The 26,290-nt window shown below is 41.7% G+C and overlaps 1 protein-coding gene across 1 annotated transcript; it reads right to left on the bottom strand.

Moving 5' to 3' along the window:
* Window positions 1–219: 219 nt before the first annotated feature.
* On the bottom strand, window positions 220–22,531 carry LOC306787969 (uncharacterized protein; the record flags this gene model as incomplete). The annotated part of the gene is made up of 22 exons (XM_079283296.1): window positions 22,213–22,531; window positions 19,939–20,121; window positions 19,452–19,555; window positions 18,791–18,945; window positions 18,485–18,656; window positions 17,965–18,091; window positions 16,041–16,138; window positions 15,579–15,793; window positions 14,131–14,313; window positions 13,802–13,937; window positions 12,288–12,333; window positions 10,555–10,773; window positions 8,759–8,941; window positions 8,487–8,590; window positions 8,121–8,275; window positions 7,790–7,961; window positions 3,763–3,895; window positions 3,444–3,544; window positions 3,019–3,233; window positions 2,472–2,654; window positions 966–1,101; window positions 220–226 (listed from the first exon to the last, which is right to left on the bottom strand). The coding sequence occupies exons 1-22, from the start codon at window positions 22,417–22,419 to the stop codon at window positions 220–222; spliced, it is 3,234 nt and encodes a 1,077-aa protein (XP_079139422.1). The 5' UTR covers window positions 22,420–22,531.
* Window positions 22,532–26,290: the final 3,759 nt, after the last annotated feature.

The raw sequence follows: 26,290 nt of genomic DNA, 5'->3' as shown, positions 1-26,290 counted from the left end.
CCAGTATTTTATTTTGATACATTTATTTGAGGGGTATTTTGTATTTTGTATCAAAATACATTTTGATATATTTTTGCCCATCTCTGAATACAATTGTCTGCACTAAATATGCTCTGCAGCAATGAAATTGTTACCATATTCACATGATATTGATGTTCACAGTTGTAAAAGATGAAAATGTGTGTAATTAAAAAAACAGCACGAACATAAAACAGTTTCTTATATTCTGATAACAATTTAATTAGAACCAGTAGCCAGGTTTAGGGTGTTATGGTGCATCTTTTACATCACATTTAACACTCGCATATTTCATATTTCAGTTCATAATTAATATTTGATTTACATATTTGTGATCTGAGATAACATGCACAGACTGCAAGCACAATTTGATTTCCTCCAAAATGTTTGACTCAAGTTTTAATTATTTTAATTTCATTTCTTGGTGATGTAATGTCATCAAATCCACTTGTACAGTAGGAAAGATGCTAGTGCAACGAGAGGTAATAGCACAACAGTTATGAATAACTAATTTAAGTAATGTTTTAGACAATCAGAGTCGACTTTCGAAAAGCACCGTAGGTTTTGAATGTTCTCTTCTTGTGATGAATGGGCACTTTATGCTGTAGTGACAAAAGACAAATAAACAAACCATGTGGTTTTCAGAATGAAGAAAAATATATATATTAAAAAGCTGCAATGTTTGAATATCTTTTCACTTCTGTTTTGTTGCTATTTTCTTGCCTGAACAACCAGCACCTGTTGTAGTTTAATTTTCTTCAGCCAAGGTAAATGTCTGCTATATTATATTCAATGTTCATTTATTTATTTACCAGGGACAGTGCACATTAACATTTCAGTTTCCACCTCAATGTAAATGTGCCAGAGTTAGCTGGAGAGCTACTTTTGTCTGTAGTCTATATAAGTGTATTGCATACGAAGACGTGTGTATTCCGTAAGGAACCCACCTTTCTCTCTTATGCATCTGTTGAATAGTTTGAGGTAGAGGTTGTCCAAAACTCTCTGGCAGGAGGAGAGTAGCAAAGGCAGACACAGCAGCCAGAGTCCCCATTACAATATAAGGCAGGTACTTAAAGTATACACCTGCACAAGGAGAAGAGAACATTTGGATGAAGGAAGTCCTTGGTCAGTGTTTTTTGCACACAGTAAATATTTACTGTATGTGAATGAATCAGTGTGTATAGCATCCAAACTAAAAATAGGTGAAATCAGATGGTTATCTGTTTGAAGCTACAACAAGGAACTTTCATTTTCTGTTGATGTTGTTGGTCCCTGTGGATAAAAGTGGTGGTGATTCCGAGCACCAGAGTCCCTTTAAAAAACCTCTTATTTTACTGCAGCAGGGTCTCACAGTCTGCTCCGCTTAGTCCTGGTTGTGGTTCTCTAGTGACTCCCTTCCTTCCAGCGGTCCCAGCAGTAGGACAGAGCTCTCCTCCTCCACCTGCTAGAGCTCTGACTGCAGGTCGAAGGCTGCAGTGAAGCCAAATTTGGTCACTGCCGGAGCCCCAACTGGAGTCTGAACTGATGATTTTCTGGTGAACCGGCATGGTTTCATCTGTGTATTTTGCACGTAAACTGACCCGTTGGCACCGATGACAAGCATTAAGAATAACTATCGAGAAATCGAAGAAGGTCTTAGAGCAGAGGTCTCAAACTCATTTTCACTCCGGGCCACATCAGCATCATGGCCGCCCTCAAAGGGCCGGTTGTAAATGTAGCTACTCGTAACATATTGGTAAATAACTGTCTCTGCATTTGATTATTGTTTATTCAAGTGTAAAAATATTGTACATACAGTTATATAAATGTAAAAATATATTTAAGCACATTTCTGCTATTTTAACTTAAATCCTTTTAATTTAGGGTTAAGAAACCCACATTACTCTATCAAAGATCAAACTATTAAAGAAAATATCAAAGACAAATATCAAACAAGTTATTACAATGACTTTGTTCAAAGCTTAAAATCCTTTCAAGGGTGCGTTTGCACAATCCCACATGAAGTATTTCATGTGTTTTAAAGCCACGTTTAAAGTAGTCTTCAATGTACTCGCAATACATTTCCATTTCAAATGTACATTAACCAGCCAAAGAGCTGCTTCTATGTTTAAGTATCTCATCATTATGACTTTCTATCATAGTTATGACTTTCTATCTCATAACTTCGACTTTCTATCTCATAATTTCGACTATGGGGATATTTTCATAATCAAGTCGAACTTTAAAAAGAAAAAAAACATTACTTTTTTTTTGTTGCTGGCGGATTTGCGGGCCACATAAAATGACGCGGCGGGCCGGGAGTTTGAGACCCCTGTCTTAGAGGATTCAGTGTTAATTTTCATAACCAGTTTTATAACCGGTTAAAAGTTCCTCACAGTAACTTCAAATGACAATTCAGGTCAAACTAATTAAATAATCACTGAGTAATTACAAGAAGAGATCAGTTTACTCACTTAGCTGTAACAAAAAAGGTGCAATGGAACTGCCCACTTTGGCAACAGCAATGCACGTCCCTGTCGCTGTGTTCCTGAGCGCTGTTGGGTAAAGCTCTGCTGTGTGGACATACATCAGGGATGCACCGATGGTAATGACACATTTACCCAGCATCTCCAGAGCTATAGACAGTTCTGATAAACCTGAAAGGAAAGAAGGGTTTGTCTAAGAAAGTCCCTGAATGATCCACTCTGCAGCAGATTAAAGGCATTTGGGTTAAAGACACTTTTTACCCAGCTGCCTTCACTTCATTCAACCATTTTCTCCGCTGTTTAGAAAACTCCAAAGCTTTCTTAACAATTCTTCAACCTGAGAAACAATCTTAAAGAGGAACTCCTTCATTTTTACACATTAAACTCAGGTCACAGGTCTTCTGGAAAAAATACTGCGTATGAGTCTTGTAGCTCAAGAATACATTATTATCTGTTGAATACTCATGTAATGGTTAAAAAGATTTGCTTGGAAATATAATAATACCGTCATGCACCACGTCATGTCACTGCTTACTTTCAGGCACCAGTTGAATGAAGTACAGCGACACTCCTCCAATGAGCAAAGTACAAAAGACAGACAGCCGTCGTGGAACGTATCGCAGCGCCAGCCAGCTGGAAGTGTATGCTGGTACCTCTACAGCTGCTGAGAGGAAGCAGCTGATGTAGGGGTTAGCATGAAGTTGGGATGTGTTCAGGGACAGGCCATAGTATCCGGTACTCAGAGTGAACCTGGAGACAGAGATACAGACAACAGAGAGCTTTCAATGGAAATCTGCACAGAAACAGCATTTGACGCATACCATACAGTAGCTCCAGTAGCAGACTAAGACCATTAGACTTAAAATGAACAAACAAAACAGAGAGAAAGAAAAGTAAAGAAGGACACAACCAAGTAATATGAGTGCCGTAAATGAGCAAATGTTAAAAAAATACACTCACCACACCAGGCCCAGAATGAGCGTCACGTTTCTGATGTTTTTTGTCCTCAGCAGGCTGAAGACATTGTGCTGTTCCTTAGGGTATGTCTTTGTTGCATCAGCCTGCAAGATACAAAACCTCAGTCTCACCGGCAGTTTGGCATATCATTCCACCACTTTGGTCCAGGATTAAATATCTCAACAACTGCTGTTTGTCATTAAATTTGGTACGTCCATTGCTTCCAATGGGATGAATTGTACTAATAATGTGTCTCCTCAAGGACACACATTGTCCCCTGTGTCTGGTCCTACACTACTGATTTAAGTCAGGCCAGACTTACATGTACGCTGTAATCTTCAAAGATGACCGATGGAGCCTTGACTTTGTTCATCTTAGCAGCCTTTCTCAATGTGGTCTCTGCCTCCTCCACTCTTCCCTGAGAGAGCAACCAACGAGGAGACTCTGGGATGAACCTGCCTCAGTGTTCAACAGAGAAACAAAAAGGGTCAGGCTGGATCAGTGGGGCTTAAAATATGGGTGATTACGAGTTGGGATATTTCTCTTGTAAAAAAGCCAAATAATTATTTTCATCTCATGACAAGAGCAAAATCATGACATTTATGGTAGAATATAAGGTGCCATGGTTCCATCACCCGCAGGGATAGTCAGTGGGGTGTTTCGCGGGAACTTAGGGTTATTGAGCCCTTGCATCACAGACTGGCTCTGGGGATGTGGAACATCCTTTTTTTTAGCGGGTAAGGAATTAGAGTTGGTGCATCAAGTTGAGCGATATACAGTCGGGGCCATAAATATTTGAACTGTGACACAATTTTTCTAATTTTGCCTCTTCACACGACTCTAATGGTTTTGAAATGAAGCAGTCAATATGTGGTTGAAGTGTTGATTTTCAGCCTTAATTCAATAGATAAAAGAAAATATCACGTGAACCGTTTAGGAATTACGGCCATTTTTCAGAATCAGAATCAGAACCGTTTATTGCCATGGTATGTTGAACATACAAGGAATTTGGCGTGACGGGAGGTGCACACATTTAACAATCAACAACAATCAGTGCAAGTAGGAACATTACAATTTACAGAGAGATATAAAATAAAGTAAGATATAAAATAAATGAAATATAAAATAAAGATGAAATATAAAATAATGGACAGATAGCAGGACTATAAACAAGTGAGATATAAGTGTAGTGTAAAAGTGTCGAGTGTAATAGAAGGGATGCAGGGGAGTGACTGGTGGGAATTTGTCAGTGGGGGTCCCGGGCTCTGTTAATGAGCCCGACTGCGGATGGAAAGAAGCTGTTTATGTGGCGTGAGGTCTTGGTCCTGATGGACCTCAGCCTCCTGCCAGATGGAAGGGGCACAAACAGTTCATGTCCGGGGTGAGAGGGGTCGGCTACAATCTTTCTTGCTCGCTTCAGGGTCCTTGAAGCGAACAAGTCCTGGCGGGACGGCAGATTGCAGCCAATCACCCTCTCGGCAGAGCGAATGATGCGCTGCAGCCTGCCCTTGTCCTTGGCAGTGGCTGCAGCGTACCAGACCGTGATGGAGGAGCAGAGGATGGACTCAATGATGGCTGTATAGAAATGCACCATCATTGTCTTTGGCAGGTTGAATTTCTTCAGCTGCCTCAGGAAGTACATCCTCTGTTGGGCCTTCTTTGTGATGGAGCTGATGTTCAGCTCCCACTTGAGGTCCTGAGCCATGATGGAGCCCAGGAAGCGGAAGGACTGCACAGCGTCGACAGGGGAGTCACACAGGCTGATAGGGGCAGGTGGGGCTGCAATCTTCCAGAAATCCACAACCATCTCCACTGTCTTTCGAGTGTTGAGCTCCAAGTTGTTCAGACCGCACCAGGTCACCAGATGGTCAGTCTCCCACCTGTAGGCGGACTCATCCCCACCAGAGATGAGTCCAATGAGGATGTCATCCGTGAACTTCAGGAGCTTGACGGACTGGTGAGTGGAGGTGCAGCTGTTGGTGTACAGGGAGAAGAGCAGAGGGGAAAGAACACAGCCTTGGGGGGAACCGGTGCTGATGGTCCTGGAGGCTGAGACGTGTTTTCCCAGCTTGACGTGCTGCTTCCTGTCAGACAGGACGTCTGTGATCCACTTGCAGGTGGAGTCGGGCACCTTCAGCTGGGAGAGCTTGTCCTGCAGCAAAGACGGGATGATGGTGTTGAAGGCAGAGCTGAAGTCCACAAACAGGATCCTGGCATAGGTTCTTGGGGAGTCCAGATGCTGGAGGATGAAATGAAGGGCCAAGTTGACTGCGTCGTCTACAGACCTGTTGGCTCTGTAGGCGAACTGCAGGGGGTCCAGGAGTGGGTCAGTGAGGGTTTTAAGGTGGGACAGGACTAGGCGCTCAAAGGACTTCATGACCACAGAGGTCAGGGCGCGGGCCTGTAGTCATTAAGTCCTGTGATCCTTGGTTTTTTGGGGACGGGGATAATGGTGGAGACCTTGAAGCAGGCTGGTACGTAGCATGTCTCCAGGGAGGTGTTGAAGATGTCTGTAAACACCGGAGACAGCTGATCAGCACAATGCTTCAGGGTGGAGGGGGAGACAGAGTATGGGCCGGCTGCTTTGCGGCGGTTTTGCTTTTTAAAGAGCCTGTTGACATCTCTCCCCAGGATAGAGAGAGTCGTCACTGGGGAGGGGGGTGGGGGGGGGGACACTGTGATGGGTGATACGGAGGCATAGGCCCCTGCTGGGATAGGGGAGGGGGACCTCGTGGTCTGGGGCTGGTTGATGGAGCTGTGGGAGATGGAGTCACGACTGTCCCATTGTCCATCAAAGCGACAATAGAACTCGTTCAGCTCATCTGCCAGGCGGAGGTCGTTCATGGAGTGGGGGGTTTTTGGCTTGTAATTGGTGATCTGTCTGAGGCCTCTCCAGACAGAAGCAGAGTCATTTGCTGAGAGCTGATGTTGCAGTTTCTCCGAGTACAGTCGTTTAGCATCTCTCACCGCCTTACTAAACCTGTACTTTGACTCTTTATACAAGTCCTTGTCCCCACTCCTAAATGCCTGATCCTTTTGCAGTCATAGCTGTCTGAATTCTGCTGTAAACCAGGGTTTGTCGTTGTTGTAACTCACCCTGGTGCTTGATGGAACACAGCTGTCCTCACAGAAGCTGATATATGAAGTCACAGCCTCTGTGTACTCATCCAGACTGTTGGTAGCAGTCCTGAATACATCCCAGTCTGTGCAGTCCAAGCACGCCCGAAGATCCTCCATAGCCTCAGGAGTCCACTTCTTGAATATCCTCACCACAGGTTTACAGAGCTTGAGTTTCTGCCTGTATGAAGGAATCAGATGGACCATGATGTGGTCAGAGAGACCCAGTGCAGCCCGAGGGACGGCGTGATATGCCCCGCTGATTGTGGTGTAACATTGGTCCAGAATGTTCTCATCTCTGGTAGGGCATTTTATAAACTGTCTATATTTGGGGAGTTCATGGCTGAGGTTTCCTTTGCGGGTAGGTCCGCTCCACACACAGCATCTGTTCGGCGAGTGTCCGCTGTGCTTCCTGCACGTTGCCCTGCGGCGGCATGTAAACACCGACCAGTATGAATGAAGTGAACTCACGGGGGGAGTAGAAGGATTTGCAGTTAATGATGAAAGATTCCAGATCAGGAGAACAGTGCTGGAGAATCACTGTCACATCGTTGCACCACCCGCTGTTGGAGTAGAATCAGACTCCTCGACCCTTCGATTTGCCGGAGAGCTCCGTGTCGCGATCCGCTCTGAACAGCTGGAAGCCAGCCAACTGGAGCGCAGAGTCTGGTATATACAGTACCCCACATTTTCAGAGTAATTGGTCAAACTACCATAATTGTGAATATAATCACTATTTTTAATACTTGGAAATATTTTAGTTGACTCCTTTTCTGGAGTCGCCCAGGGTGAGAGGCACCAGACGGACGTGGGGATACTGACAGCTGGCTGAGTACTGGTGATGTTGAAGAGGGTTGCCTCTATGCGAATTCAGGTCACTGAGGGTAAATCTTTGACTGCTGTTTGGTGCATAAGCTCAGAAAATCGGGGATCTGATCAGGATGCCATCAGGGCACTTGCCTTTGGAGGTTTTCTGGGAATATCCAACTGGTAGAAGACCATAAACATGCTGGAGGGATTATATATCTCATCTGGCCTGGGAACCCCTGAAGATCCCACAGGAAGAGCTGGAAAACATTGCTGAGGTGAGGGGTATCTGAAATATCTTGCATATCCATCTGCCAATGCCAACCAGCCACGCAAAAGGGGAAGTAAAAATGGAGATGGATGGATGGATGGATGGTATGGTAAACTTAACATGAACACATTTTCTCGTCATGAGTACAACCTACCACCAGAGCGGGATGTAGAGCAGGCCAGGCAGAGAGATAGCCAACACGAGAGATTTCCAATCCCTTAAAAAGTAAGCAAAAAGAGGCAGCATCATGTAGCCAATGGCAAAACCCAGACACACACCCAGTGAGGAGAACAGGACCCGTACATGTCCAGTCAAGATCTCATTGCCTGAAAGAGAGCGAAATGCATGACAAAAGGGCGGGAAAATAAGTGAAGTTATTAGTAAAAAGTGAAAGAACATGCACAGCACACACAATACATGTATCAACATCACTGAATATAGAAGAGTATTATTTGTTGTTGTAAAGCATGAAATATTCACATTACCGAGCACAAAAGCAGATACATAGTTGGAGATCTGTCCCAAACCATTCATGAAGTAGAGGATGACGAACACCATCCATGAAGGTGAAAAGATTTGAAGAAAAGTAAAAATCGTCTGAACTGCCATGGTGGTGAAGAAAACAGGCTTTCTTCCAAACCTAGAATGAGAAATCAAACAACGAAATAAGAGCAGATGAAAAGATTTTTGGAATTGTTTACAGTAAAAGTTTCTAAAGATTCCTATTTTTTTTGTTGTATAATGTGTTTGTAGTTTGGCAAAAGTGAAGCAAAGACATTTTCAGGAAGAATGAACATGTTTTATGAATATGGTGTGTATATAATTTCATTATGAGATGGTGTTTTAAGTACCTGTCTGAGAGCTGTCCTGAGAAGAAGGCTCCAACAAGAGTTGCCAGGAAGTAAATTGTTGAGGTGAACGGCTGCTTCCACTGGTCTCGGCACACCAGGTCAAACTGGAGTATCCATGCATGAACAAAGAAAAATAAGCTAGATCCATTTGTAAATAGAAAAATCAATCAAACATTTCCTTCTTAAACGTACAGTGTACGTGTTCCATTCAGGTTTAATGATTTTCTATAGTTGAGTTACTGAACTGTAGCGTAATATTCAGTAGGACTCACCTCAGAGACGATGGTGGACTGGTAGATGTCTCTGCTGTAGCTCCACCCGTCCACACATCCCTCCTGCTCCAGGTCCGTGATGTTGACGTCCCTCCCAGGAATGAATCCCTGAGCAGAGAGATTTCTGACCACATCCAGCCTGAACCTGCTGCATCTGCTCAGCTGCTGTTTCCCATTCACCACCTCACAGTCACAATGACACAAACGTCGTTAGTGTCATTAGTAACATTTCACATAAAACCCTGAACTGTAGCCGGACCGCTTTATAAGACTTCTTAAACTTTATACAGCAGCTGCAGAAAAATACATCAACTTCAAAGCTACACATGTGATCATCAATGTATTGTAACGTAATTACAATTCTGGCAAAACAGTAATATCACTAAAAGCCTGAACTCACAAATATCTAAAGTTCTCACGCTGGTGAGCCCAAATCAGTGAAGAATGTTTGACGCTGATAATCTACATACATGTAAAACAGAAAGATTTAATTTACATTTGTGTGCATGAAAAAGTTCATCATTAACTATTGATCTATGAGAGCACAGCAAATACAAAATATGTGTTTTTAGCAATATTGTATAAAATACTTTGAAGTGAGACTTTTCTTTTTCGGCCTGTCTCGCTTTTAGAATCGAGTGGTCTCACCGACGTCACGATCTCCTTAGTTACGAGGTCGGTCGGCCATGTTGGAGTACATACAGATCCTACATGGCGGCGCGTAAACAAGGAAGTGCGGCGAAAATACCATACTTTGAATCACTACCTGGCCAAATTGAAGGTTATTGGTAACTTGGATCCCTATACGATGAGTGCAGATCGTTTCAGTGCCGATCCTACTTATCTTCCATCGGTAAACTACGCCAACATCTACACGTATCTCGTGAACACCCCCAGTCCTTACACAAGTAGAATATGGGATGTGTGGTTCTATAAAATGGTATAGAATTTGCAGGGTTGAGAAGTCCGGCAGTCCAGTATAATATCTCACTTTTTCATCATTATTTTCGAACAATTCTGAATCAAACATGGATCGTTCATCGGAAAGTTCCTTTTTCAAATTCAGGTTTTCCGAGAGTAGGCGCTGCATCTCAGCTTGCATTGCTGCAATCGTGGCCCCACCGAGGTCTGTCTGGTTGGCTTGGTTCTTCTTATCCTCGTCCTCATCCTCTGCTGCTGGTGGGCTGTCATATGCATGATCCGACGTTAAACTCATATCATGCAATGCTGAGGCTGCATCTCTGTGTTTCGCCTGTTGTACACGCTCGACGCGTCTCTGGTACCGACTGCTGTCACGGGCCGATGAAGCTTCGGTAACCTTCTCATGTCCAAGTTGAATTTATATTTCCTTTATTAAATACTGTTCACAAACGAATTTGTAAATAAAATCACTGACCACTTATAAAGTGATCCGCACATACTCTAGTGTACGCCAAATTCCATTCCTTTATATCTCGAGAGATGCGTGACAGCCATTTCTCGCGACGTCGCTTGGATAGCTCCTTCGTGTCATTTCCTTGATGTGTAATGACCGCTGGCAAACGAAAGAATGATTTCTTGTCCATCAGCTCTGCTGCCACAACCAAAGACAGCACAAAAGTTCACCATGATCGATAGGTTATGCGACTCAGCCGTGCATGCCAGTGGCTTTGTGTGTACTCCAACATGGCCGACAGCTAAACTGTGACGTCACACGAGACCACTCTATTGTTGAATACTTGGAAGTTAACGCAAAACTGCTACACTTACCCTAACCCTTTTGTTTTACAAGGAGCTGTGATCAAAAACAAAATTACCTCTATCGGGATGATTGCATTAAGCCAATCTTGGGTCAGGTTGACGTCAGGAACCAGGCAGTGGTGGCTGGGAGTGTCAGCCAAGAAGACAACAGAGAAAACACTGAATCCATTGGGCACGATGCTGGCAGAGAGCAGGAAGAAGACAACCTGCTGGAAACGTCCCCACTGACCCAGAAAAGCTACGGAGTCATCATAATCCTTCATGGCCTCAGAATCCTAACCGTCCCCTCCACTCTGTTTATTGTGTATGTTTTTCGACTGCACTGGAGTAGTTTGCCCTCCCCTCAACTGCTGTGCAAGCCACACCTTGTTGGCAACGTCAATCAACATGCACGCCAAAGCAAAAAGTTGAACAGGTTTCTCAAGTACCGGTAGTTCTTTGCCCCAAGGACTGCCAGCCATAGCTGCCAGGCATACAAACATGGAGGCTATAAAGAGTAAACAAATCACCCGTATGCTTGCTGTTATAGAAACATATGTCCGTCCACACGAATGCCAAAAGAAAAAGCTGCAGTCTCACAGTTCTCAAAGCCAAATTCCAATTCCAATTCCAAAGATAGTAAAACATTTAATGCTGTGTTGCAAAAACTCATTGACCTGCCACACAAGTGGGTGTGTGAGCGAGTGTTTCGTGTGTGTTTTTAATTTCGCAATGAGGATAATAAACCTGTAGCCTGTCGGGGATCGAACTGCCGATCATTTGATTGAAGGACGACCCTACTCTACCACTGAGCCACAGCCACCACAAAATACACATGTAGGGGTTTATTTAACTACTTTTTCTAATTGAATCTGTCAATTTCTCCTAAATTCATCAAGTTAGCATTAGATAATGCCTCATTTGCATATCTAAACACAACATTTCAGAACATTTGTAATACAAAAAATAATCCTCTCAATGTAAGTAATCAATTGGAGAAGTTTCATGGTGATATACAGTGGTGGCTGGTGGAAAATGTTCGAGGTAGGGCCATCCTATCAATTTCAGCAAACATCCCAGTATGATTTAATGCAAAAAAAAGTATCAAACACGAATGCCAAAAAAGCTGCAGTGTCACAGTTCTCAAAGCAACATTTTGTTAGTCTCTGGTTAAACATCACAAAGACAATAAAGACCTGTCACGTGTTCGCTTTCCAAACACAAGTGGGTGTGTGAGTGAGTGTTTCGTGTGTATTTATTCCCAATTGTGGATAATAAACCTGAAGCCGTAGCAACAGTCAACATGTTTTTAGAAACAGTCCCAGACAGCACTGATGTGGGTTGTTAGTGTTCGTCAATTTATTCAATGAACTTTTTTATGTATTATTTTACTTTTAACCATAATGTCTAATATTGTCTTGTATATTATTGCTCAAGAACAGCCAGTTATTTCTGAAATCAAAAGCGATTTAGACGACGTAACACTCTAATGAAATAGAGACTGAACAGCAACACTACTCCGACCACAAACCACACTCAAAACTGCAGTACCACAACATAACATAATGTTATGATTATAAATACATTTTTTAATGATTTATTTACATTGTTTTAATCAATATATTTGCAGGGCTTCACTATCAATATATAAATGAGATTAAAAGAATCATTTATATTTATGGAACCAAAAAACATGAAGATCATTGAAATATTAAGAAATGTAAAAAGTAGTCGGCTGAAGATATTTCATTTCAACATATCGCCTACATCAGTAGAGTGCTAATAATCACAGTGGACTGTCCTGGAGTACCGCAGGTATTCGGGTTTCTTTTCCAGGGATGCATGGACACTTTATCCTGTTACAAGGACAAAAAGAAAAGACAGATAAAACATTATTGGTTGCAAGGTTCTGTAGATAGCGCAACAATAAGAGAAAAAAGTATAAATATTTCTTTGCTGCTGTCAACTTCATCATCATCACAAGCAGCAGACTTCACTTGTGTCACATGAGCACATCAACTTAGAACATGTTTTGTAAAGTTTTAGTGGGAAGACGTTCTGTGTGATAACAATGCTGACCACTTAAATATAGTAATGGTCTGAAGTAGGGCTGCAACAACGAATCGATAATAATCGATTCTTAAAATAGTTTTCATGATCGATTATCAAATTTCATTATCGATTCGTTGTGTCGCGCGATTATTACGCCACACAGTCGCGGAGATGTTTGAGAAAAAGAAAAGAAGAAAAAAAGAGCGGCACAGAGCGCAGGTTGTTGTGAAGTGGAGCTTCTAATGACGACCGAGACACGTCTGGGTTTGAACGGAACACTTTACTTCCTGAAAACTGCAGTTTAACAACTGTCACAGTGAACAGACCGCGCTCTTGCACACGACATATACGTTAGCTTTTCACTTATCGTTATCATTGTTGTCGTGAATAAGCACGTATTCTTCCTGTCTACTTCCTGTCTCTTCACAGTAAAATCACTTCCGTTTTCATGCTCTTCACAATAAAAGTAAACATGCGATCAAAGAATTTACAACAGAGGAAAGAGCATCGGACCCGTAACGTTGTTATGAAACATGGCGGCGGCAGAGGAATCAGTACGACCTAAGTGGGCCAAGGTGTGGGAGCATTTCACACTTAATACATTGAAAAAGTGTGTTCATTGCAAGATATGCAAAAGCGACATGATATGGCACGAGGGCACCACGGTGATGATTCAGTTTGTGCGTGTAGTGTAGAGAACAAGTTCTGACGTTCAAACAAATCCTGTTAAGTTTTCTGATTTGTATTTTTCTTTATTTTTTATAAATTATTTATTGTTCTGACAGCTCAGGTCCCTTTAAACAAAATTATACATATTTTTGTGCACATGTGTATGTTTTTTGTGTTAGTCCATTTGTTTTTTAATTATTACTTTAACAGCTCAGGGATGTTCAAGGAGCAACCTGTTTGTGCACTTTCTGAAGATCAGTTCTGTTTTTGAATAAAGGGTTGGAAATTAATGCTTTTTTAAATTTATTTTTTTTATCCGATTAATCGATCAATCGAAAAAATAATCACCCGTTCATCGATTATTGAAATAATCATTAGTTGCAGCCCTAGTCTGAAGTTAATCCTTGAACCTGAAGAAACAGGTTATTTAAACAGGTTATTTTTGCCACTTGGGAGCAGCAGAAACAAGTTGTAAACAGCCAGTGGTGGAGGAAGTATTAAGATCATTACTTTAGTGAAACTACTTACACAAATTGTGTTAAACAAATGAACCGTCTATTAAAACGTATTATATAAAGCTCCATAACAGAGGTAGCAGCCTACCTTTCTCTCTTACACATCTGTTGCATAGTTTCAGGGAGAGGTTGTCCAAAACTCTCTGGAAGGAATAGAGCAGCAACGGCAGACACAACAGCCAGAGTCCCCATTATAGAATTAGGAAGATGTAATTGGTAGCTGTCTGAAAAAAACAAAAAAGAGAAGGGGAGGTTTAGATGGGAGAAAAGTCTAGGTGTGAATTTGAGAGTGAAAAAATGATTTCCAAACTTAAGGTGAAATAAGACTAAACGGCCCAGACTTCACCCGCGCTGCTGCTTAATACATGAAATGTGAAACTAGGGGTTGTAATCATCATCTGAACTCAATCTACTCACTCAGAGTTATCACAAACGGTGCGATGCAGGATCCCAGTCTGCCAACAGTGGAGCATATCCCCACCGCTGTGTTCCTGAGCAATGTTGGGTAAAGCTCTGCAATGAAGGCAAAAATCATGGAGAAAGGGACGGTAACGGCATATTTAGCCAACATCTCCAGTGCAAGAGACACATTTGGTAGACCTAAAGGAGAAGGAAATATTTCGTTAAAAAGAAATAAATGAAAACAACAGAATAGAAACAAACAAAACTGAAGTAACAATTTGTACACGTGTGTCCGGATCATGCAGCTACTTTCTCTTTTGGTAACACTTTATAATTACGAGAGGAAAGTGACCCAAAACCTTGATATACCCACAAAGCACAATATTTTACTGCAAAAAGGTGAAATTGACCCCATAAACAAACATCTATATATATTTATTTCTGCTTAAATATTTTATTTTGCCAGTGCTAATTACTACTTTTTTATTACTAGCATATTTATTTACCCCCTGAAATAGAGTTGATACAAAACTTTCAATCAGTGGTGATTCACAGTTTGTCACAGACGTCCCCTTTGCACCCATTTCCTTTAGCTTTGAACTTTTCATACATTTCAAAATGTCGATCATTGAGCAATCCTGCTACAGTTACACATCCTGTATTGTTGGATTTAGCGCAGCGTTAACATTTCAGCAAACCCTGATTGGTGTTCCTGGGACACCAGCCAAGCTGCGTAAGAGTAAATGAATACATTCATCTTCGAGCTTTACATGTGATATTTCTGCATATTGGGCTTCAGCGTTTGTACTGTATTTCCTCAATGCATCAAGATATTCACACTCTGTTTGTCCCCACATTTAATGAAACCCCCTGCCCACCATCACACCAAATCTTGGATCATTCAGATTTTAGTTATAAAATGACATGAGCTAAAGTGTGTCCTCTCCCATTTGTGCCGGCATTATCTTGCACTTCTTTTATTGGGTTTAACACAATATCTTTCAATTGAACCACTATTGAGGTAAAATATTACAAGAATATACAAGAATCCATTTCATGTTTAGGAGACCTCAGAGGATATGAAAACATTGTTTTGCTTTGTTCTATCTCCGGTCAGCGTATCTTGACAACTAAAGCTTTTGAGGGTCTTCCCTCTAGCCTCCAAAATGTTACAAAACACATGTTTAAGTAACGCATAACTAATGCCTGACTGATGATGAGTTAAAGCACACTTTAATGCGAGATGTATCATTAATGTATGCTAACCGTGAAGGAATGATGAAGTCAGTTAAAATGTATGATTAGTCACTCCCTAATGGTAACAATTCAATCGTGTTAAACACCAAGACGCTTAAAGAATAGCTTCTTTAGAAATAAAATGATTCCTCTGAATTTCACCACATGAACAATCACTTTGCATCAATAATCTTTGAGTATAGAGTCACGTTTTGTTTCTTGCTTACGTTGAGGCACCAGGTGAATGAGAAACAGTGCCGTTGCTTCAAGGAGTAATGTAAAGCTGAGCGACAGCCGACGTGGAAAGTATCGCAGCGCCAGCCAGCCGGAAATGTACGCCGGTACCTCCACCACTGCTGAGATGAAGCAGCTCACGTAGGGGTCAGCATGGAGTTGGGATGTGTTGAAAGACAGGCCATAGTATCCGGTGCACGTAGCAAACCTGGGTAAGACAAGGTGCCAAATGTGCTTCATATATAAAGAAAACTCCCCCTATGGCTGTGGATACTAAAAAACAACGACTTTATTCAAGCATTCCCTCTAAATTTTACTGTTTCTTCAGCATTTGTAGCGTATTCCTGTATGCTGCATATGATAAGAGCTTCTCTTCATGTCAATGTGTTGCCCTCTCAGGCAGTAACTGTTGATAACACAGAAAAACATCATTGTAAGTTCGGCTGTTTACTCACGTCATCAGGCAGAGGAGGAGTGTTGTGATTCTGATGCTGCTGGTCCTCACCAGGTCCAAGGCATTGTGGTGATCTCCAGGATCCGTCTTATTATCAACCTGCAAGATACAATAAGGTAAGTCTCTCCCTCTTGTTTGTTGTGCCCTTCCAGAGTAACCCAAAATCCTTCTTTGACAGAGTAAGGGACCATCTACGATACATGAGAAGGAAGGAGCAGCCACCGACAAGGCCGAGAGCTACGTGTTGAGACAAAATGACCCGTTTTAACATTCGTTTTAAACTAAAACCAAAACACTAATATTTGTAGGAAAAGCATTCCACTGTTACAGTAAAGAAAACTGATATTGGTCACAAAAAAAACAAATTCAAAGCTCAATGAGGTTTATTCTTATTGAGTCGGGTCCGATGGTCTTTCCTCTTATAACTTAAGACCGAGATAGACCGGTCGTCTATTTATCTCCCTCTGGGGCCAGGTCAAAGTCATACAAATGTACCCCGTGGTTTAATCTTGAGAGTCCTCTATGCATTACCTCACTACTAACTTTCACCAGGAGCAGAAACCCATCCTATGCTTCCACACGTACAATGGACTCGGAAGAGGGTGGCATTCAAGGCCAGTTTCAAACCCTCACCTCCACATTAGCCTAAACTTTGCATTGGGAAATCTCCATTTCTCTGGATGTCATGGGCTGATAGGAATCTTGGTTCTTGGGGAGCTGTACGAGGTGGGGTACACTTAAGTCCATTAATGATCTGAAGACACAATTTCTGGAAATAATTACAACTATTGCGTCATAGCTTTGGATCTTTCGCAACACCTCCTATATGCATCACTACATACATAATGGTTGTCTTTGGTGAAGGACGCAAGGCCTTGCTCTACAATTCTACTGTATATAAAATGCTCAGACAAACCTCAGACTGACTGGGGGGGGGCTCAATGTGGTCATTCACAGAGATGAAATAGAGTAGGATCTTACGGAACTTACGGAACCTCAAAACACAACACTTCTAGTCTGAGATTCACAAAATTGTGCGGCTACAATCTGGTTCTGAAAAGTGTCTTAAAGCTGCATTCTCTCGAGTGTCCACCAGGGGGCGACTCCTCTGGTTGTATGAGAAAATGACTCTACTTCTCTCTTGATTTATTACCTCAGTAAACATTGTAAACATGAGTTTATGGTCTCAATCTCTAGTTGCAAGTCTTCTTCAATACAGCATGATGTTCATTTAGTACATTATGGTCCATTTAGAGTCAAACAGACCATAAAGCAGGGGATGTTTAGGGCGGGGCTACTGTGATTGACAGGTTGCTGCCTCTACCAGAGCCGTGTACAGCGTCTCTAAGTCACTCCTCCCAATTCCAAATATGGTAACATCATTCACTGGTTGCAAAAAGGTGGCCGTAATCCAAGATGGCAGAGGCCAAATTGCCAAACTCGAGACTTTAACACATCAGTCCACAAACCAATAGGTGACGTCACGATGCCCACGTCCACTTCTTATATAGAGTCTGTGGGAGGGACTCAAAGATTCAAACTGCTAGTTACATCTCCAGTGCTATTTCTCACTTTCATTTCCGTGGCGGGCGATTGGAAGTATGTAAGATTGTTTGGAAATGTTCGGTGTCTTTATTTATTTGTTGTGCTTTCGTCTGTCTATCTGTCCCAAAGGGTGTCATCTTTTATACTTTCAAGTTTAATATTGCTGCTTGCACCAGATATTTGTCACATGTAGGCCTGTAAATATTTATCTTAAAATGCCACAAAAAAAGATCTTCATAATTTAGCTTTTGAAAAGACTAAATTAATTTGGCGACGTTAAAAACCTCCAGTGTGTCCTGGGTGTTTCGGTAACACCAAGGACAACATGAACTAAGATGTTTCATGGAGTTCCAACAAAAAGCATCATCAAGTCAACATACACTGTAATCTTGAAATATGACCATTGGAGCCTGAACTTTGTTCATCTTAGCAGCCTTTCTCACGATGGTCTCAGCCTCCTCCACTCTTCCCTGAGAGAGCAACCAACGAGGAGACTCTGGGATGAACCTGCGACAGAGAAACAGAACGGTTCAGGCTGGATCAAAGATGGGGGGGGGGGGGGGTTTCATCGATAATCATATAATCGAGTCTTAACATGTCTTATACCTGGATTTAGAGTACAGGAACATGCAGTCAATTAGTGTGCTTAAGGGTTAAATCTAGAGGTGAATTTGAAGTATGTACCGTTTGTGTCTTTCTTTTAGGGAACAAAGTCTTGCCCAATTATTCAGAAAGTCGACACGTCAGTTTACCATTTTTTTCAAAACAGTCAAGGCTGTAATCTTTGGTTTCAAGATTTTTTAAATCAAGCAAATATCCAAATACTCTAAACTCTCCTTTGACAAAACATGAACTTTATGGAAATTCATAGTATGCTTTCTTGTAGTGAGTGCAACCTACCACCAGAGGGGGAGATAGGCCAGGCAAGGCAACGACAAAGACAACAGCAGAGATTTCCAGTCCCTTAAAAAGTAGGCGCAGAGCGGCAGCAGCATGTAGCCGATTGCAAAGCTGAAACATGAGCCCAGAGATGAGTAAAGGACACGCACATCGCCTGTCAAGATCTCAGTGCCTGCAACAGAGAGTCAAAAATACAAAGACAGAAACACGTGGTGAACAAGTGACATACAAGTAGATCACTACACTTGTTTTCAAATCTGTAAAACTACTGTGGCAGGATTTATAGTAAACAATGCTCATATGTACCCAACACAAGAGCAGATACAAAGTTGGACACTTGTCCCAAACCGTTGATGAAGAGGAGGACAGTGAACACAACCCATGAGGTAGAGAAGACTTGAACAAAGGTACAAATCATCTGGACTGCCATGGTGGAAAAAAGAACTGGTTTTCTTCCAAATCTGTGAGAGAAGTAGAATAAACCACGGACAAATGAGAAATCACTACCAAAGTATATATATAATGAACATGAAGACGAATCAAAAATAAATCTACACTTTTTTGGAGTTTTGGAGATCCGATCAGCAGACGTGTTCAACGAACATATTGAATGCACCTTATAGTTATTAAGACACAAAAAAGCTCAACAACAACTATGGAGTGTAGTTGTCGCTTCACTTCACTTTGCAATACAAGGCGAGCCCAAGAAAACGTTGATTTGGAGTCTTGGTATATGAAATATTCAGACATCTCTGTTGCCTTTCAAGCCAAGGAAGACTCGTTTAGCCATTACCCGTCTTAAAACATATTTGTGTTCCGGTACTTGTAGACAGGGCCTCAATGAGTGGTGAAATGTTCAGTCCAGAGTAATTAGTCAATTACTACAACATATGGGTATTTAAAGAGGTAGCTACATGTATAAAAGCCATGCCTTTGTATGAACTGTATCACATGGTGTTGTCAGTACCTGTCTGAAAGCTGTCCCGAGCAGAAGGATCCAAGAAGAATGGCAACGAAGAAAACTGTGGAAGTGAACGTCAGCTTCCACTGCTCACTGCACACCAGGTCAAACTGGAAAATCCGAACAATTAATCACTTAAATCCATGTTCACGTTGTGAGCCTAATTTATTTGCTTTAGGTCAATTTGCAACTGCATTCTTAATTCTTCACATGCTAAATATGTGTGTATTTCAAATGTACTGGTGTAATGCATTTTGTTCAGAATAAACCGCCAATCACAGCAGTGCAAAAGTGACGCTAGAGCGGTATGTAGAGCGTTATAGTTTGAAGCTTCGTGCCAACGACTAAGCTGCATTTATTTGAGGCACTGACGTGAGAATGTGCCGTTTAGACACATCCAAACGCTGCAGGCAAAAGCCATGCCATATATACGTACACACACTGGGGGGCACAAATTAAATACATACTCCAACAGGAATACACACACACTCACCTCAGAGACGATGGTGGACTGGTAGATGTCTCTGCTGTAGCTCCACCCGTCCACACATCCCTCCTGCTCCAGGTCCGTGATGTTGACGTCCCTCCCAGGAATGAATCCCTGAGCGGAGAGATTTCTGACCACATCCAGCCTGAACCTGCTGCATCTGCTCAGCTGCTGTTTCCCATTCACCACCTCACAGTCACAATGACACAAACGTCGTTAGTGTCATGAGAAACATTTGTTTCTCAGTAAACTTATCCTTGCATGTTGCAATACAATGTCAAGGAATGTATGGGCAAGAAATACTAAAACAATATGTAGGCTGGCAAAAAACAGCAACTTTTAACTTCATTGCAAACCTTGTGATTTCCCTTGAACTGGTTTAAGACCATGCTTCATATTAAACACATCTACAGTGAGTACTATGTTGGGGTCTGACCATATGGCTTCAACATGTGCTGTGGACAAAGAGAATCAGGCCTTTCCTTTTTCAAGCAAAGGTTCCATCCTGATTTGTAGTTTGATGAGAGCAGAGCAGGCCACGAGGAAGCAACGGCCTGCTCCCCTCTTCTACCCTGACAGGTCACGAGCCATTTCGCTGGACGAAACAGACGGTGCTCCACTTTGAGTAAGGCTCCCTTACCCCGCTGAGACGGATCCCTCCAACGAGACCCGTCTCCGCTCCTTTTTGTGCACACATACCGGCAGGAGGAAAGACGACGAAGCCTCCCTCCTTCTCCGACGATTACCGGAAAGACGGACGGACCACGCCGTCTTAGCTGAAGTTAAACTGTCCTCCCTGCAGCGAGGATAGATCACGTGGCGTTTCGCTCCAGAGCGAGCTCACGCCACGACGGCCCGACGCCGGCTGCAAAGCCGCGCCGACCAGAAAGCTCCCCCCCCCCCCCCTTCCTGACGAGGAAAAAGGACAACTTCCCCACGAACACACTCCAACGTTGCAACGAAGCATCGACAAGTAAGGTTCATGGTATCTGGGCGTAGCTTAGCTTAAATTAACTTAAGTTTAATTCAGGCCATTCATTTATACATTGATATTCCCGTGTTTTTGTGTGTTTAAGTTACTGTCGCGCGATATCGAGGTATTGCGCAATCGTTACGGAGCAGAGAAGCTCCGTTGGATTGTGTATGAACTGCTATGACTGTTTGCTTGGGATTTATTTTCATTTGCTTTATTACACTTCGTGTGGTATTCTCTCCTCATTAAATCAGCTCTGTGAGTGAAGTGTGGAATCTCGGCTATCGTACATAACTGCCGGCAGTTCTACCGACAGCGGCACGTTGTGTACGATACGGCCAGCGATCCCCATTCTCACTACAACGCGGACCGCGCGCAGAAGGTTGATTCATGACCCCCACCTTTGCACACACAGCTCCTATCTCTGCCCCTGGGGGAAACCCCGTTCAAACGATCGCCTCACAACACACGTGTGCATCGGCACACGTGATTACATACAGCAGTCTCGCCGCCATTTTGTCCGAGTCACTCGACTCCGCCATCGTGGTAGTTTAGTTGTAGTGTCTTAAGGCCCCTCCCCTTTTGGCCCGCGTCACTCGACGCCACGATCTTTGTAGTCTTTAGCTGTAGCTTTAAGACTCCCCTTTCTTTACACACACACACACACATACATACATACACCCTCATCCATTTTATTATTTTCTTTAGGTATTAGGCATATAAAATTGTACGATAGTGTTTATTGGTTGCAATATTAATTGATTTAATCATTTTCTATTTTGATTTAATAAACTGTTATACTTTAAGGAGCAGTCGTCTGTGATTACGTGTGCATATGTATTTGATGAAACTGTATCTAGTAGTCTGTGCTCGGATTCAACCCTTCACTGTCACTGAATGTGTAGTCGCACCCGACTATTGACATTACGAGTGACCACTAATTATGAGACTTAGTTTTATCGTTTGGTTATTGGTCCCTGTTCGCAGGGTGGTGCCCCGTTGTTATTAATAATCAATAATTGTTACATACATTAATAATTCTATTGATGTCAAGAATTCAGTTTCTTAAATGCTGATAACCCAAACACGCTCCTTTACGTTCCCAACAACTATTACACTCAGACCTCACAAAGTCATCTCTGTATTGTTGATGATGGGACCTTGCCATGCATGCATAACAGAAAATGTACGACTGTCATCGAAGTATGTTGGAAGTTTTTTGTTGCTCAGAGTTTGTTTTATGAAACCTTGCCATCTATGTGTCGAAAGACCAAAAGTGTCTCATTGCATTGACTCTGCCGTCTCACCTCTGTCGGTATGAGGGCTTTGTGCCACTCTTCAGTTAGGTTGAAGTCAGGAACAACGCAGTGGTGACTTGGCGCGTCAGTCAGGAAAACAAGGGTGAAAGCTCCAAATCCATTGGGCACGATGCTGGCACACATCAGGAAGAAGACGACCTGCTGGAAACGACCCCACTGACCCAGAAAAGCGACGCTGTCAGCGTAGTTCTTCATAGTAAGAGAATCCTCATCTGACAACTATTCTATCCACATGCTATATGCCACGTTATTTCCCTGGAGCATAAAACGAGTTTAAGACACGGTAATTACGGATCTACATTCCTTATCTAGCCAACGCCCTGTCTCCTGTAGAACAAACCGAACTGCATCCACGTCATAGAGGACATGCAAGTTCCCATAGTATGACTTGTAAGCGGATGTGGATTTGAGTTCTCCAAATAAAGAGCCATCTCTCTGCCGAGGCAAGGCAAGTTTATTTGTACAGCACATTTAAACAACATGGTAATTCAAAAGCAAACCACCGCGCCCAACCGCAAGTATCTATCTATCTATCTATCTATCTATCGATAGATAGATAGATAGATAGATAGATAGATAGATAGATAGATAGATAGATAGATAGATAGATAGATAGATAGATAGATAGATAGATAGATCTATAGATAGATCTATAGATAGATAGATAGATACTCGCGGTTGGGCGCGGTGGTTTGCTTTTGAATTACCATGTTGTTTAAATGTGCTGTACAAATAAACTTGCCTTGCCTCGGCAGAGAGATGGCTCTTTATTTGGAGAACTCAAATCCACATCCGCATACAATTCATACTATGGGAACTTGCATGTCCTCTATGACGTGGATGCAGTTCGGTTTGTTCTACAGGAGACAGGGCGTTGGCTAGATAAGGAATGTAGATCCGTAATTACCGTGTCTTAAACTCGTTTTATGCTCCAGGGAAATAACATGGCATATAGCATGTGGATAGAATTTGTCCATTTATATATATATATATATATATATATATATATATATATATATATATAGCATATATATATATATAGCATATATATATATATAGCATATATATATAGCATATTAACTATTAGTGTTGACAATCCATTTTGAAATAAAAAAGAAAGTCTTTCAGCATTTGAAAACTAAAACGGAGCTCTTACCTGAAACGCATAGTTTGTCTTTGTATATTATCAACGCCTCTGTGTAGGATTTAAAATGGCTCACTGATGAATCCTAGAGGCAGTGTCAGAGAAGGACACATATAGCTTCAGGTTAGGTGAATCTTAATTCTGCAGCATACAATTATATTCTAGAAAACTGTGCTTCCAACTTTAAGAGGTATCTTTTCTGTTTTAGCACCACAATGCCCTCTTTCAGAAAGCCTGAACAGAAACCATATGGTGGACACAGATCGTTGAGAGATGAAGACAAAGAAAGATTCAAAGAAAGAATGCGGCCGGGAGTCTGGTGAGGTAAAGTTAGAAAGATATTGACAGATTCGGACTTCCCGGTTCAATAAATCGTTAACGAAACGTTGCTAAAATACAAACGATACCTCCCTGTAACCGTAGTGAGGTAGACAACAAGCTACAACCTCAATTTCATTAACACGGGCCGTCTTACGGACTCCTCCGAGCTGGACAATCGGCATTGGTCTCAATGAGCGCTGGCTGCGAGACGAGTGAGCAGGGACCGTCTACAAAGTGCAATGCCGAAAATACTTCCTACAACAATATTCAATAGCTTCACTGTCATGCAATACAATGTCACCAAAATCACTTCACACATCAATGGGCTCCTCTTTGTTGTACTACAAGTGTTATTTTGAAAAAATATGATTTTTATCCTTTTTTGTGGATATTTATGAAAAATAATAATCAATAGCTTTACTGTTGAAAAGTGTAGCATGACCAAAATCACTTCACATATCAATGGGCTCCTCTTTGTTGCACTACACGTGTTCTTTTGAAAAAATGTGATTTTTATATATTTTTGGGAATTGTTATTGGAAAATCTTTTCAATAGATTCACTCTTGTAGTGTAGTGTGATCGGTTTTGAAAACACTGAAGATGAAATAGTCTACGCAGATGTTAGAATAAAGAAAACGCGGAAAACTGGAGCCAACTCGCATCAGAATGCAGCAGAATTGTTTCCATAAACATTAAGAAACAGTTTCACTGTCCTAACCTACAGATAAATAAAATAAAAAAAGTGAAACTTTCTTCCACCTATATACTTACTCGGCATTGGGATACTTACATACCAAAATAAAACAATAGTCTACAGTATAGACTATTGTTTTATTTTCTCTTGATTCCTGAAATACCATATTGTGAAATTGTTTTATGCACATTAATGCATTTTTTGACTTGTATTTTTCAAATAAACTTTTGAATATATAGATGATTTACTTGATATGCATTTGGGGGTATTGTGTCGTTAACGTGAGCTCTTTAGACATTCTGTCTGGATACGTTTACTATATGTGGAGAATTACATTTACATATTTGATCATAACCCGAAAGTGACAGGAAGTCCAAGCAACTCCCCCTGATAGGAACCCATTAGTTTAGCTTTAGTTGTACAATGTCACCAATAGCTCATGGTCGACATCTGGAACATCTGGAAGTTCTGCAAAAACTCACACTTCAAGTTTGAAGTGTGAGTTGTAAGTAATGTAGTGATCATGCCTGACCACACGATGGAGCCAAAGCTGTAGTTCATGTCAGCAGGCTGGAAAGTTTCGATCAACATTTGCTGCACAGCCTTGTTTCCACCAACAGGGTCTATAATAATAATAATAATAATAATAATAATAATAATAATAATAATAATATTAATAATAATAACTGCAGCGGAAATGATGCTGTTCACCAATCGAGCTTTGGGACTTTAAAAGGATGTTTTCAATGACCGATATCTGTTTTGTAAAATAAGCTTCATGCTCTAATGATCTTTATTCTTTCTCATTTTGACCACAAGGTGGCAACAACATGCAGCAAAAGGCTGCTGTGTGAGAAACATGCAGCCCGTTGGACAAGCCTAAATATGATCGTGGCACAGATGCAAACAACACTGACTCCCTTAAATAACTACAGCAAAACATTACAATGTGTAAATCAACATGTGGAATACACAGAGGGTTAAAGAGGCTTCACCAACAGTCACAGTTGTAATGTTATACGTGCATGATGCAAGCTTCTGAGAGACGCCTTACTTTAAACAGTTATCTGTCACAGTTATCTGTCAGTTTGCAGATTCTGTGTGTGACAGTACATTTCAACAATAAGAAATAAAAACGTTGTGGTTCTGTTCAGCCTACTCCTGATGTGCAGGTGTTTTGTAGAATAATTATACCTTTTTTCCCTTAATTATTCTGGGTACATATGTTTGTAATGTTATGTATATTTTATTGCTTATTCGCAGAAGATGTCCATTTAAAAAAAACACAATATGAAAGAGATATTAAATATTTACATTACAATTTAACTGACTGCTCAATTGTCAATATCACTTGGTGGAGGCCTTTTCAAAGCCAAACAAAGTAAACAAAATGCTTTTTTCCATCATTAATCAGGAACAAAGCACGTTTAGCCGCTTTAACCAGACCCATTGTGCACTTCCATTGTAATGTGTATTACCACAAACGAATACATCTGATGCTTTCACATTTTGTAAAGACAGAATTCCTGCATTTCTTTCTTGGTCAGCTTCATGTATCATGTCAGACAAACGTTATCACTAAAGTAGAGAGCGCGCGAGAGAGCGCGAGAGAGAGAGCGAGAGAGAGCGCGAGAGGTTGAACAGAGTGTGGTGGTCATTCAAGGTTTTCCGTCATATCTGCGGTTGTGCGTTTCCATAAAAAGGGTCTTGTTACAAACACAATCTTCAGTTCATCATCTGACTTTGAACACCAGACGACAAAATGTGCAAACCCGCAACATTTGAAACTGACGTTACACGTTGAGGTCATATGGAACTACGCTCTCTCCCGTCTGTGTGCTTTATGGGGTGAAGGCAGGAGAAAGGAGGGCTTCCCCTCTGCCCGATACTCCTGCGCTGACAACAT

This window comes from Melanostigma gelatinosum (assembly GCF_949748355.1).
Source record: "Melanostigma gelatinosum genome assembly, chromosome: 14".
In the NCBI taxonomy this organism is placed as follows: Eukaryota; Metazoa; Chordata; class Actinopteri; order Perciformes; family Zoarcidae; genus Melanostigma; species Melanostigma gelatinosum.
This window is presented reverse-complemented; position numbering and strand designations above follow the sequence as displayed.